At 40.0% G+C, this 13,789-nt stretch overlaps 3 protein-coding genes across 6 annotated transcripts in view; 2 read left to right on the top strand and 1 right to left on the bottom strand.

The window, feature by feature from the left end:
• Nucleotides 1–13: 13 nt before the first annotated feature.
• On the top strand, nucleotides 14–5,596 carry LOC145463713 (uncharacterized protein C6orf62 homolog). Its single transcript, XM_081447496.1, has 7 exons — nucleotides 14–398; nucleotides 1,284–1,370; nucleotides 1,902–1,991; nucleotides 2,360–2,485; nucleotides 3,316–3,450; nucleotides 4,350–4,409; nucleotides 5,260–5,596. Exons 1-7 carry the CDS (start codon nucleotides 270–272, stop codon nucleotides 5,323–5,325), a joined length of 693 nt encoding a protein of 230 aa, XP_081303622.1. The 5' UTR covers nucleotides 14–269; the 3' UTR covers nucleotides 5,326–5,596.
• Nucleotides 5,597–5,695: 99 nt separating this feature from the next.
• LOC145463689 (uncharacterized) lies at nucleotides 5,696–7,988 on the top strand. The gene has a single exon (XM_081447466.1). It carries the CDS (start codon nucleotides 6,891–6,893, stop codon nucleotides 7,980–7,982), a length of 1,092 nt encoding a protein of 363 aa, XP_081303592.1. The 5' UTR covers nucleotides 5,696–6,890; the 3' UTR covers nucleotides 7,983–7,988.
• Nucleotides 7,989–8,749: 761 nt separating this feature from the next.
• Nucleotides 8,750–13,789, bottom strand: part of LOC145463650 (multifunctional protein CAD-like) — a 28,858-nt gene continuing 23,818 nt past the window's right edge. For all 4 annotated transcript variants that reach the window (XM_081447403.1, XM_081447405.1, XM_081447404.1 and 1 more), the window contains 9 exons: nucleotides 13,365–13,522; nucleotides 12,973–13,047; nucleotides 12,341–12,482; nucleotides 11,952–12,022; nucleotides 11,546–11,671; nucleotides 10,897–11,052; nucleotides 10,187–10,288; nucleotides 9,593–9,687; nucleotides 8,750–9,326 (listed from right to left, as the gene is read on the bottom strand). In XM_081447403.1, coding sequence (XP_081303529.1) covers nucleotides 9,224–9,326; nucleotides 9,593–9,687; nucleotides 10,187–10,288; nucleotides 10,897–11,052; nucleotides 11,546–11,671; nucleotides 11,952–12,022; nucleotides 12,341–12,482; nucleotides 12,973–13,047; nucleotides 13,365–13,522 — 1,028 coding nt within the window. In that variant the 3' untranslated portion in view covers nucleotides 8,750–9,223. The remainder of the gene's footprint in view (nucleotides 9,327–9,592; nucleotides 9,688–10,186; nucleotides 10,289–10,896; nucleotides 11,053–11,545; nucleotides 11,672–11,951; nucleotides 12,023–12,340; nucleotides 12,483–12,972; nucleotides 13,048–13,364; nucleotides 13,523–13,789) is intronic.

Here is a 13,789-nt window from a genome sequence, read left to right as displayed (position 1 = left end):
AGAACGAAGAGCGAACGGTGGATAACAACCTAACTTTTCATGAATTTTAGCAAATCCAGGCGCTGTAGGGACCATCAAAATGCCGAAAATGAAAATTTTAGATTGTATAAAATAGCCCTTAAGGATTTTAGGTCGGAACGTTGTAGTTTTTCTCGCGAGAACAGCCAGTGAATCATCAACTGTGCGTCCAGCTAACACGAATTTTTTAACAAATTTCAACCGTAAGTTTTAGTTTTCGTTTAAAAAGCTGGACAGACTGTAAGTCTCAAATGGCCGATCCTGCCTCCAGAAAATCAGCAACTCTCAGCCGTTTGCGGTCGCAGTTACGACGAAAGCGAGAATCGTTGGCGGATCAATTTGACTTTAAAATGTACATTGCTGTTGTTTTCAAAGATAAGGTAAGCCAGAAACGTTCTAACGAGTGACCGACTTACTAGAAGCAATTTTTTCAGCAAGTTATTTATTTTTTCTTAAAACAAGACTTTTGCAATAACTTGTTATTGTTCTGTGTGTATCATTTACATTTCCAAGACTAAGTTATTTACCCGTGATTAAATTAAAATGCTGATCCAGACTATAATTTTAATCTTTATTTATAATTTATTGTCAACCCAAAATCTTATAAGCCTGGTTCTCAAATACATTCATACACTGTTGCTCCCTAAAATGGGCTTTCACCACAAATGTTTCTGGCATACCTGCAACATATTCACTGCCTGCAACTGGCAATATGTGGCAATCTATCCCAGTCAAGCTTGTGGCCAACTTACAATGTAATAGGGTACAGAAGGTAAAAATATATATCATGGTTCTATTTCACCCGTGATTAGATAGAATTTGGTTTTTCCTTTGTTCTGGTGTATTGTAATACATAGTAATCAGGGTTTCTGAGACAAATTTGCAGAAAAAACAGCCAGTTTTGCAGGAAATTCGTGGGAATTTTTGGGCAAATTTCACTGAAAAACGATATGTAAAAAACCTCTGATTTTGTGAGAATTTTATTGGGCAAATTTTGCTGGAAAGGGATTGTTTTGCACTGATTTGACGAACGTTTTTAACGAAAAAAAGAAGGCAATTTTGCCATTTTTTTTGGTAAATGATGAGCTTTAGCCTCTGCAATAACAACAGCAATAGAAACACCAATTACTTACAAGTGTTGGCACTTGAGACGTGACAAAACTCAACTAGGGTCTCTCCATTCTTGCTCCAGGGAGCCCTGGGAACAAGGTTGACTATTGTTGTGGAACACTTGAGATTTAACACATTCCATTTGTTTAACACAGGAGAAGAAGTCAGCCCTGTTTGAAATGGCAGAAGTGATTCCTGTGATGACCAACAACTATGAAGACAGTATCTTGAAAGGAGTGCAGGTAATCAGATGATAATGTTGATAACATTCAAGTTAGTAATTAACAAGTGTGTTTGATTGCACTTGCTATATTCAAACCACGAAAGGATAAAGACTCACACGGCCAACTGACAGGATGATAATTTCCTTCCTGACCAAGTGTGAGAGCACGGTAGGCATGTCTTTTTTCCTGGTTGACGACCAATGTCAAGCAGTGTGTTGTCTTCTAAAACATGGCTTTTTGTCTTGATATGACAGGAAAACTGTAAACCAAATGTCTTCAGAGTGATCATAGAAAGATAATGATATTATATATACGGTGGAATCCCTCAATTTTTCAAACCTGCCGATAACTTGAACCAAAAGTCGTTCCCTCTCCTCAGTCGAACACTGTAATTTTACCCCCAAATTCTCAAACTACCCGATTTTTCAAACCAATTTCGTTTCACTTGAATGTTCGAAAAATGGGGACTCCACTATGTATTTTATACGTACATATCAAACATGTTAACCTGTGGGCATTGTTAATTTATTGTTTTCTTTTTTTTTCAAGGAAGAGGTATATTCACTTGAAAGCTCACGGCAGTTGTTGGCAAAGGACATTGTTCAGCTTCATGCTCCTAGATATCAGTGTTTGAGAAAAGTATGTAACATGTCTGAACCTTCACAAATGTCTCTACTCCTTGTAGATCTTACATTAAGATATTTTCATTCGATTATATCTATTCCCTTGATTTTAAGAGACCACTCATTGCTGGGAGCAACTACAGAATGCAGGGCCACTTTGGACCACCTCTTTTACATGCATCAAAACCTTTTGTAGAACGAAGCATAGCACAATAGGTACTTCTGTGATTCGATGAGATGTAAATAAGTAACCGGGTATTCTGAAGTCTGGCCCATTGTTGTTTTTGAGATCCAAGGGTGTTGTAAATTAGATATTTTGCACACTGCTCTATTTTTTGCATACCCAACATGCCAGTTTTCATTAATATTTTGATCATTCCTTAGGATGTGATTGGATGTGTGCAAGAAATTGATTTCTTTCTGTGGCCTCGGAGTGACATTGATAGGATTGTCTGTCTGCTGTTTTCACGATGGAAGGGGAACGAAAAGTCTGAATTTAGACTCATTCAGGTGACTTGCCTCTAAACATATTTCAATAGTTTTATTAATTAGCTTTATTATATGGCTTGTGTTTGTAGCCGATATAATGCTCGCTTTAATTGGCTTATTCTAGGGCATTATTTGCTCGTAATGCCCATGGGCCAATTATGGGCTTGCAAAAGCAAGGCAAAAAGTCATATAATAAAAAGCTTATTAACCCTGATTGTTCGGTCTTTATGGTTAAACATCAAACCTTGGCCTTGCCATATTGGCCTCGCTATCACTCGGTCAATAAGGCAAAATCTCGGTTTGAGATTTTCCCATAAAGACATTACTCTCTGTTAGTAAGTTGTTAGTATAGGAAAAAAAGTCAATGATCTGTCTCATGACTCGGCCAAAACTTCAGGAACATTTCTGTTCATCTAGTGTAGTACTCTTCACTGGTCTGATGATCTTCTTGTCAACAACTTCTGGCAACTCACAAAGCTAGACTGAACAGATATGAACAAAGAGCCTTTACAGTGACATGGATGGCTACATAAGTTGATCCTAGTTCTAGTTTTAAACCTTAGTTTTAGTTTTAAGGTTTTAGCTTTTATTACTTCTGTATTTTAGACATTTAATGTATATTTTAGAGCACCCTCCTGAAAACCACCTCTAGGTGATTGGAGGCCTCCTCTTAAAATATTAATTTGTTATTGTTATTATTATTATCAAGACAATGGCATACCATACCATGTAACATGAGACCTAGTATTTACATGGTCATTTTCAGACCTGGTAAATACATTATACATTGTGTTAATATATGTTTCCTTGCTGCATTTCAAAGAAACTGACAGTTGCCTTTCTCCATTCAGGGCAAGTTTGAATTTGAACCTTGTGACTATGAGAAGCAATTGCTGAGACTTCTAAGTAGAAAAGAGCACACTGGTTTGATCATCAACAATCCTTCACAATCACTGTTCTTCTTTGTCAACAAACATCAGTTACAGGTAAAAGCTTTATTGGAACTCTTCTAAGTTATATTTTAACTGAAACAGTTTGTCTTTCGTTTTTTTTCCTATAAAAACAGCTCTATTCTTGATCTCAAATGTTTGCTTCACATATCAGTATAGATAGATAGGCACCTTTATTAAAAGTAAAAATCTATAGGTAAATTTTCAGGGTAGTCCCTTCTCTGCTTTATAGAAAAATGAATACACAAGTTAAGAGGTTGGAAATAAATTTATTTGTTATGTTGTTAAAATTTAGGTAATACACTCCAACCTCCAGTTGCGACCACCTCTCGTAAGTGAACCCCTCTCCTCAGCGACCATTTTTCCAAAGTACCAAAAGTTTCCAAGTCAAACCACTATAGATGTATTTGGAACATCTTGTAAGCGACCACCTCTCATTAACGACCATGACCACTTTTAGAGCTAAAAGTTTGAATTTTTCTTTTGTTTTTTTTACCTCCCGAAAATGACCACTTGCCAGATAATAGAGCGGAAATTGGATAATAAGGCATTGTAGTTTATCAGAAGCAAACCATGATACTCTGAATAAATAATTTGGAAAGCTTAAATATTTTTGTGGCTACTAAAAGTTTTTAGATGGGCATTGGCACATGGCACAAGTCTCTACAGTTGTCATATGATAATGAGGCAAAATTTTGACTCAATATGGTGTAAGCTCTCGCAAGCAACCATCTCCTCTAAGCAACCACCTTGGCTTGACATTTTGGTTGGTCACTTACGGGACATTCGACTGTAGTCATAAATTTTTTCTAGACCCAAGAAGCTCAAAACATTGAGTTGCTGTATATAAATATGGTGTGTAGGCTCATACACAAAAATATAGTTTATATGTATGAGGAGTACCATAACTGTTGTTTACTGATTATTATTTTCAGGCTGAAAAGAGTAAAGTTGCAGTGTTCAAGATATCAAGTATCTGTCTTCATATACCACAAGTGAGGAGAGAAATCTGTATTTTCATTTCTTTGGCAGAAAGGATAGGCACATACTAGGCTTTGAATTTGCTGTGTGTGTGCAAATATGCAGGCTTTTAGCCAGGAATTGAAAAGTGGGCACCCAAACCTTTCTAAAGGGCGTGAGAGCACCGCCCTCCTAAAAATTCTTCAGTTTTGACATCAGCTATTTGAAGATTTCCAGATATGCTAACTAGCATCGCATCCAGGGGGAGTAGAAATACTCTTAGTTGCTTCATGCCACGGAAACTGGGATAAGCTCCGTCCTGATGGGCCACCTGGCTCGTATGACTTGGCTCAAAAAACTACTTTCAATGCGGCAATGCACATGTACATCTGCTTTTAACTGTGGGCGTCTGCCCAATGGCTAGAAACCTGTTGATATGTCAACCCACAGTTATTAAACAAACTAAGACAAGTTCCTCAAACACAGCAAACTATAATTTTTACAGATGTTGCTTGTGTCTAATTGGATTTTTGTAGGTATAAATTTGCTTTAAGCTTTGTTTCATTAGAATCCGATATTTTTGTCCAAAATCAGATAAAAAGTGTCCCAAAATTAAACGTCCGAAATTTTTTGCAAGTAATGTTTACCGAAATTGGCTATTAGTAGACTACGAGTAGTCCCTGTTTCGCATAATCCGTCGTGCGTGACGCGAAAGAAAACCGCGAGAAAAAAATGGCCGCGCGCCCCTGGATTTCGCGCGACACACACGACGAACTTAGCGAAAGAGGAACTACTCGTAATCTAGGCTAGCAGGGAATGGTGTGATTGAGGGAGGGAAGGAGGGTAGTGTTCTTACTGAGCTGTTTTTCTCTTGTGTTGTTATAGGACCAATTGACTCACTGGGGAACTGAACTCAGAGAACACGTCCTGGCACCTTTTATGCCCGATTGAGCCATTTTATTGATAAGCTGATCTTGTATTAACAGAAACTAAGAACTGGCACCCGTCTTTCTGCGTTTATGATTTTGTCTGCCCAATACCTGTCTAATTTGTTTGATCCTGTGAGATTAACAGTCCTGATGTTGACTCTGTGTTCATTTTGCAGTGCTGTGTAAATGACACTAATAGTCACTTGGCTTTTGCTGAAGTTAATTTTTGCCTAAGAGATTAAAGTTCAAGAAAATATCTGTCACTCAACCGAACTGTCAATAAAGATCTCTTTTCGGAACTTTTAGTGTCTTACAGTTAATTGTGGTAACTGAAAAGAGTGTTTACAGCCAACAACGAAAAATATGTTTCGATTTCGTTTCTGTCGAAAGAGTTCCTTGAATTTTTTTTTCTTTTTTAGATCGAAATGTTTCCACTAATAGGTGGCAGCCCCCGTTTTACAATTTAGGAAATGCAGTGAACGGAAACCAAACAATGGGAGTATACATAGAAAGACAAAGTGAAACTTTTTAATGGTAATAGGACTGAATGGAGTCCAATTCGGTCTGTAAATATACAAGTGATTAACAAAATCGGCGGGAGTCCGATTTGTTAATCACAAGTATGATTATTAGACCTTAAAATTAGACCTTCGTAGTGACTAGTTCGTAGACGAATTATTGACTTCTCAGCTGGCGTTTGGACGAGTCGTTTTCTGTCCCCCACTGAGCGTCATTTTTGCCAAAAGATTTCTTCCTTTTGGAGGAAGAATGGACATGTCAATTAGCAGGTGAAGCCGTTGATAATTGGTTTTGTGATGCTTATTGTGGCTGGAACTGCTTTTCTTATCAGCTAATGACTATCTGGTTCGCTTCCACCATCCTAAAAATCCCCTTGAACTTTTCCAGTTGTTTTGTTAACTGTCGCAAGGTGCTTTTAGCCAATCAGCAAAAAGATGTCTTAGCCAATCAGCTACCAAAGCTAAACCCCCTCATTGGGCGGCTTGGCTTAGCTTTTCTTGCCACCCGTTACATGGCCAAACCCATCAAACACCTTTGATCTACTCTTATTTTGTTTACATAGCACGTTTGATGTAGTGCAAATGAAAATTCACCAGTATAAAGCAGTAGTTTGGGGTGTAAGACGCTTTTTGTTTTCCCAAAACTTGTCCTTCGATTTTTTGCCAAGTTAGTATAATTCGTTAAAAGAAAACGGATGTACCGCTTGTCTCTGCGCTTACGAATTGTTAACATCCAATGTTGGAAACCCAAAACGTTGTTAGCGAGAAGTCGATGTCAAAACAAATTAACCAAATTAATCAAGCGGTCATTTGATGTCGTTACGCCCGACAGAGCGACAGCAGAATTGTTTTCCAGGATTAATATAATCATTTTATTGGTTCGATCCGCTCCATTAGTTCAAACAAACATTAGCATTCATAGGCGATGCGTGGCGTAATTAGCACTTTGTTTTGGATTTTGTAGAGTACACAAAAGCTTTATTTCTACTATATATTTGTCATTCCTGCCAAAGAATGCATTTCTTTCCAACAGATTCGTAACTTGCTTGTTAATCTCTGACTTAAACAAATGCACGAGGAGGATTCTAGCACAGCCATGGAAGGGTCGGCATCAGTTTTGGAATTAGGAAATCGTCGTTTGTTTGAACCGCAAAAACTTCGAAAGCGTGTATCATTCAAAGATGAAGCTTGGGTTATTAATATTCCCGCTGGTGAGGAAAGCGATGTGGATTTGCGAAGGAGTGTTATATTGACCAGAAACGCTGTTGCGAACGGAACGCTCACACCGAGTCGACGACCAAGTTTAGAAACGTTTTCTAGTAAGGCTTCTTTGTATGCGAACAAAGACCAACGAAGTCCGCAAGCACATTCAGGCAGAATTGTCAGTTCAGGACAAGCAACAAACCGCGGTCCATACAAGTCAATTTTGAAAACACCGACACCAAGTCACCAAAAGGACAATCATTTACACAGAAGTCAGATGCCTGCACGACACTTCCGAGATATTTCTGCGCGGAATTCAGTAGATAGCTACTTTAAACAGGGTTCGAGGCATTTACAGCCATCTAAAGACTCTGTAAACAGACTAGAGAACGACGCTTTCGCAAGGCCCCTACCAGCGAGACGTTCACTAACAATGCCCCGAGCTCTTGGCTCTGACAAGGACATCAGCTATAACAAAACTGGACGTTTTGTTGGTAAAGAATATCCGGCGTCCAGTAGACCAGCTGTCGAGCTGAACTATAACCAGTACCACAACGAACGAGATGAAACGAAAAACACCGCAACACAGCCCGGAGGAGTTAACTTCAACATCGTTGGGGTTACTTACCGAAGTGTGAACGAAATGCCATATTTTTATGACATTAGAGGACTAGCTAACAGAATTAACGAGTATTCCTCCGGTACGAAATCTCCGCTCAACGGTCAAGCACGTTTAGAGCATTCCTCGGTTCCTAAGCCACTTAACCAGTTTGGTCCGTCCAAAAGGGAAGAAAGACATTTTTCCGCAATTCCTGCTATTGAAGCGTTTAATAGAAGAAACCGAGGTGCAAGAAGACATTTTTCAAGCGCTTGGGCCTCAGAGCAGGTTACAAGCCCGAAGAGACAATTACCGAGAGCTTGGCAACCAGCCAAGCAGTATAATTTCTCAACGAAATAGAAATGTTCTGCACTCAACTTTTACATTCAGATTTGTTCCTCAAAAACACGTCCTAGTAAGGAGGTTCTTTACATTGGAATGATTTTACAAGTTACGTTCAGTCACAGAATGAATACAAATGTTGCTGTTTCTTTGGCATGTTTGAGTGTTTCTTCTCCCCAGCATGGATGGGTATTAAGGCGCCTTCCGCACTACGCCGAAGAGATTTGAAAACGCAGCTTTATTTCTCACCAGTTACGACTACCGTCCACGCTAATCCGTCACGAAAACGGAACTTTTCGAAAGCGCTCTTCAAACCGGAGGAATTTGAAAACCCCGGCTTTTCGTTTTGGTGTAGACGGAAAACAGTCTGAAAACGGAGCTTTTCTAAAACGATGGCGTCACGATAACTATGTGATTTCCCTTCTCGAGATTTTTTCAAACACCAATCTAAAATGACCGGTGATTGTTGCATTTTTAAATTGCTCCGACGCTGTGTGGATAGAACACATTTGATGCATTTTCAGAGCCAAACCTCCGTTTTAAAATTCCTCCGGCGTACTGTGGACGAGGCCTAAAAAGGGCATTTTTGCTGGCGTCTGGCGTCAGCAGTCTCACCAGTGCATGTAGTAAGTTATGCGCACTATAATTTGAGATACAATTTCTTTTTACCACAAATGTTCACAACAAATTCTTGACTTAGAGCGTATTTTCAGATTTTAATCGGAAAACAATACGTTTGTATAACCATGTCCCTCGATGGGATCTTGTAACAAAACAGCTTGTAAGCAACACAAAAGCATGTGTTACATGCTTCTAGCTAACAGTAACAAACAGCGAGTTACAAACACCGCTGCCTACACGCGCCGGACTTGCGCAACAACCAGCTATCACAAACGCTCGTGCAATATTTCTCGATTTCTTTGACAAATTCATCGATACCGTTAGTGAATAAAAGTCACCCTCACCAAAAGGCGCGCCTCGAGAAATTTTTAACTCGAACTTGAAGACACAAACATCGACACAGAACGCACTTTTCTTTGTTTATATATCTTATAGCATAATTATATCAAAATGAATTTTATATATTTAATGTGTTTTTTAAGTAATACACGGCGCGCACGAAGGACATCAGTGCTGTAACCATCACAGGTCAACGCGTTTGAATTTTAAACAGGCAGGAGTCCAGTTTTACTGAGGTTGAGTCCATGTTTAAGCACACAGTACCGACACGCGAGTGAAGATGTTAGCTTGGAAATCCATCAGTTCTTCACCAAAACTAGAGCAAGCAGGGCCATTCTTATATACATTCCGTACTCTGCCTGACGGAAATACGCCGCTCGAGGATCAGAATCAACCTCCACGCTGAGGGAAAGAAAAAAGAACAACGAAACACGAATTAATTTTAACAGCCTTAAGTTGATAAATGGCTTAATTTTGAGTTACTTGACGTGACGTTTCCACAGCCCTCGCTATTTATGTTGGTTTAGGTAGAGTGGGTAGCTCATGGATCGAGAAGGGTATGTGATGTGATAAAGTGGAGCCTGCAAACTAGAATTAAGAAGTCGTACTCGTACTCAATCTTACACTCGTAATCAAATCTGAAGTCCCCCATTATTTACAGGCCTCACCTGATTTCATTCACACGCGGCAAGGGATGCATAACCACCATCTTTTCTTTAGCTTCTGTTAGAATCTGAGGTGTGATGACGTAACTTCCAAACACCTGATGTCAATCAATCAGTCAGTCAGTGAGCCAATAAATCAATCAATCAATCAATCAATCAATCAACCAATCGATCGATCAATCAATCAGTCAGTCAATCAACAATGAATCTCAATTGTTAAGGCTAGACGAATACCTACTGGAGAAACTGAGAAGTCAAAATATGCTCCGAATTGCGCCAAGCAAATTCACGGACAGTCTTGTTGACTTCTCTGTTAAACAAACCTCGACAACCACTAGGACAAACGATTACAGATCGTTTACGAACTCAAACATCGACAATCATAAGAACAAACGGTTATAATAATTAGCGAAGGTTTACGAACTTACAAGCGCGTCAGTAGCCTCTCAACAAGGGACAACCACGAAGAAAAAATTAACTAATCTGTTTCCTCTCACGTTCTTTGGCTCACAGACTGCTTTTCCTTTCCTAAATTCAAGAGACTGCTGTCCGAAGCTTTCACATACATTGTTAGTCTGTAAAGACCAAGGTATTTACCTTTTCGTACTCTTCTTGGCTTTCAAATCTTTCGCGTTGAATTCGCGTCACGTAAAGAACGTCCGTGTCAGGAAGGGCATCCATGAGGTGAAGATATTCTTTCTGTTAAAACAATACAAGCCAAGAACGTCAGATAGTTTGATTTAATTCTCTATCAGTGCCAGAATTTGACATAAATAGATGAAGACTATTTCTCCTCAGATGGTCCAAAGGCCCTGATTCTCATCACACTTCCATGAACCAGTTTAATTTCAGTAAAACATCCCATAAGTAACACACTCAGACAAATTAAGTCAAAGACGCTTTTAAAAAATCAGAGCTAGGATGGAGTGCACTTTTGTTCAAAGGTGCTATATCACGATTTTGTAGCAAAAATAATTTAAAGTTGAAGAAAACTTCAACATCATAGCTTTCTAAGGAACAAAACAATCAAAATAAATCGAAAAATAACCGGTTAGTCAAGACAAGCCTTTGGAAGACTAATCACAAGAACAACAAATATTGACCTTCATTAGCTATTTCGCCTCAAGTTAATTATGTGTAGTGAAGGTATCTTGTAGCAAAGTCCACTGATGTAGAGCATTTAACTAGTTCAAACGCGCGCCGATAGAAAAGGACAACCAGCTACTTTATAACAAAGAAAAATCATTGGTCATCACGTTCTTGTATTAGAAGAGCGTGTTATTCTGGCAAAAGCATTTTTTATATACCTGCTGGATCCCTTTGCTTTGAACATACTCCTGCACCGAGTCAGGCATGCGCAGTGCAGCGGGTGAAACGTAACGGAGCGTGACGTTATAAAGACAGAGAAGCTTGGCCAATGAGTGAACAGTACGGCCATTCTTCAAGTCTCCCACCATTGTTACCTAAACAAAACACAAACGACAAAGAAAGGTTTCTTGGTGTTAGGTAAAGTCTGCATACAAGCCAAGTGGCTCATCAGGCCGGAGCTTATCCCGCTTTCTGTAGCATGAAACGACTAGGAGTATTTCTACTCCCCCCCCCCCCCCCCCTGGATGGGATGCTAGTCCACCGCAGGGTTACCCCAAGCATTAAGTTCGCCGGTTCCCATTTATACACCTGGGTGGAGAGAGGCACTGTGAGAGTTAAGTGTCTTGCCCAAGAACACAACACAATGTCCCCGGCCAGGGCTCGAATCCGGACCGCTCTTGGTGTTCACTTCCCTGAAAATACTTTTGTACAGGCGCTGTTCGAAAACTGAAAAAGCTGCGTTTACAACACGAGGAAAATATTGCGACTTACACGTGGTAAAAAGAAACGATACCTCAAGGTAAGAACAAGACGCTTCACAGCCAAATCTAACACTTAACAAAAGCCAAGTCTCTAATCAGTACTTACCGTCAAACCGTTCACAGTACCAATCTCCTCACGGATGGTAAACACGTCCAAAAGGGCCTGGGTCGGGTGTTCTCCAACTCCATCGCCTGCGTTGATAACTGGCTTGCGGCAGTGTTCCGCAGCTTCCTGTAGTTGGGAAAATACCTGAATATGAGCACCACTCTCAACTATGATCTCATAGCCAGAAAAAAACTGCATATAAATTCCAGTAAATGAGAGCAGAAAGAGATTTGTTATTTACTATTGATGCTGATTTGGATCAGATCACAAAAATGCGATTTAAAGCTGACTTTTTTGACTGACGGACGGACGGACGGACGGACTAACCGACCGACTGACTGACTGACTGACTGCCTGCCTGCCTGCCTGTGTCTGACTGACCGACCGACCGACACGGATGGCTTACCTGAACTGCTCCAGGCTGTGGATGTCGAATCACCACCACATCACAGTAAGATGACATCACCTGCACTGAATCTGCAACAAACACATAAATAACCATTAAAACAGAATGGTTTTCCTCATGGCCAAACGGGCGCATTACTTTCGCCGTTTCTTTACCATTCAACCGTGGTCAGCTACTGCAAAAAGCATGATGAGATATCGCTCTGCATCTGAAGAGAGCCTTATTACTTCGAGAGAGGGAGACATACATTTAATTTATCGAGAAGTCTGTTTCTCAAACAAAAATATTCTCCACCTTCAGTCTCCCACAAGGATCGGGTAAAACAAACCGTCCGTAAAATTCTAAAGTACAAGCTAGTCGACTTTTTTCCTTTGAATGTAATGCGTTACCTGCTAAGCTTTCTCCTTTCTTGGCTGAGGAATCGTGTTCCTTCATGAAGATCACAGACCCGCCGAGTCTTTGCATCGCCGCACCAAACGAAGATGATGTTCGGGTGCTGACTTCATAGAATAACGATGCCATTACCCTACCCTGTAATCAAGCAATCAATCAATCAATCAATCAATCAATCAAACAATCTCGTGTCCTACATGTAGCCACAATTTTTGGTCGCATAACGTTTTATCTGATAGCGTAACTGCTAAGTCTACGAAGGCGGACGGGGACCGAAGCCGAGAGCACAGTAAAAGATCAGGCCTACTGGATCAGGCCTAGTGGAGGGAAAACGCGTTCCACCCAAAAACGAAAATCAGGTTTTCAACAGTATCAACGTTCACGTGTGGACGCAAAGCCAAATTCAGTTTAATAACGGTGATAAGTTTTTAGATGAAAATGTGCCAGGTGAGGATACGGCCGAGAAGGCGATAGCTCCGTGACCGAAAAAACAAAACAAAACAAAAAGATAACGCTTCATGGTTTTCATTTTTAGCATTCACTCTTTACTCACGGTAGACCGTTGTCCACAAGTTCACAATGTCACGTCACGTGGCAAGTTTTAACCAATCAGCAGAGAAGTCATTACCTTAAGAAGATCCAGTCCACTCTCTCTTTGTACGATTAGTCGCATGTAATGAGCCACGTTGAATAAGTAATGAAGCTGAGTAAAGACAGGATAATAACATTACAAAGATATCTTATCAACCAAGAGCTAGGACCAGCTAATTAACAATTATTCCACCAGCGCGCTTTCGATATGAGATCATAGATACATGGCTATGATCATTTCATAATAACTGTTTTATTAAAAACGTCCCAAAGTATGGAAAACGAAAACAAAATAAAAAGAAAAACGCCCCCCCAAAAAATAACGCGTGCGCTTACCATATTTATAGAACACGGTATAATTGCTCATATACCGCGATGGCTAAGCCAATGAAACCTCTAAAACTGCATCATTAATAATAATTAATATACCTGTTCTCTGTTGAATTTGCTGGCGCTCAGAATGTGTTGACCCAAAAAGACATGGGCTGGCACCCGGGGGAGTGTCAGTGGAATATGAGGATGCGCACCAGGTGACACTGCCAGGGGAGGGGTAAGAAGAGAGTGTGGTACAGACTCTGGAGTCCCCTCTGAAAAGAAAAGCAGTAATAACAGTAAATGAATGAAATCTTCTGCAAATCTGTCCAGAGCTATCGAGTCAGAAAAGTAAGTGTGACCTCTAACTTCGAAATCCGACACTGCAATACAGGAGCAAACTAAAATGCGTGGCGACAAAACTGCTGGATATAACAATTGTCAATTCTCTGTCCATATTCTTTGTGATAAGTAGCAAATTTTATGAATTTGCGAGCAAGATTTACATTCAGTAAATGCGGTTTTGACGAGGAATGAAAACG

The sequence above is a fragment of the Orbicella franksi genome, chromosome 12 (assembly GCF_964199315.1).
Source record: "Orbicella franksi chromosome 12, jaOrbFran1.1, whole genome shotgun sequence".
In the NCBI taxonomy this organism is placed as follows: Eukaryota; Metazoa; Cnidaria; class Anthozoa; order Scleractinia; family Merulinidae; genus Orbicella; species Orbicella franksi.
Note: the sequence above shows the minus strand (reverse complement) of the source record. Positions and strands in the feature narration are given on the sequence as shown.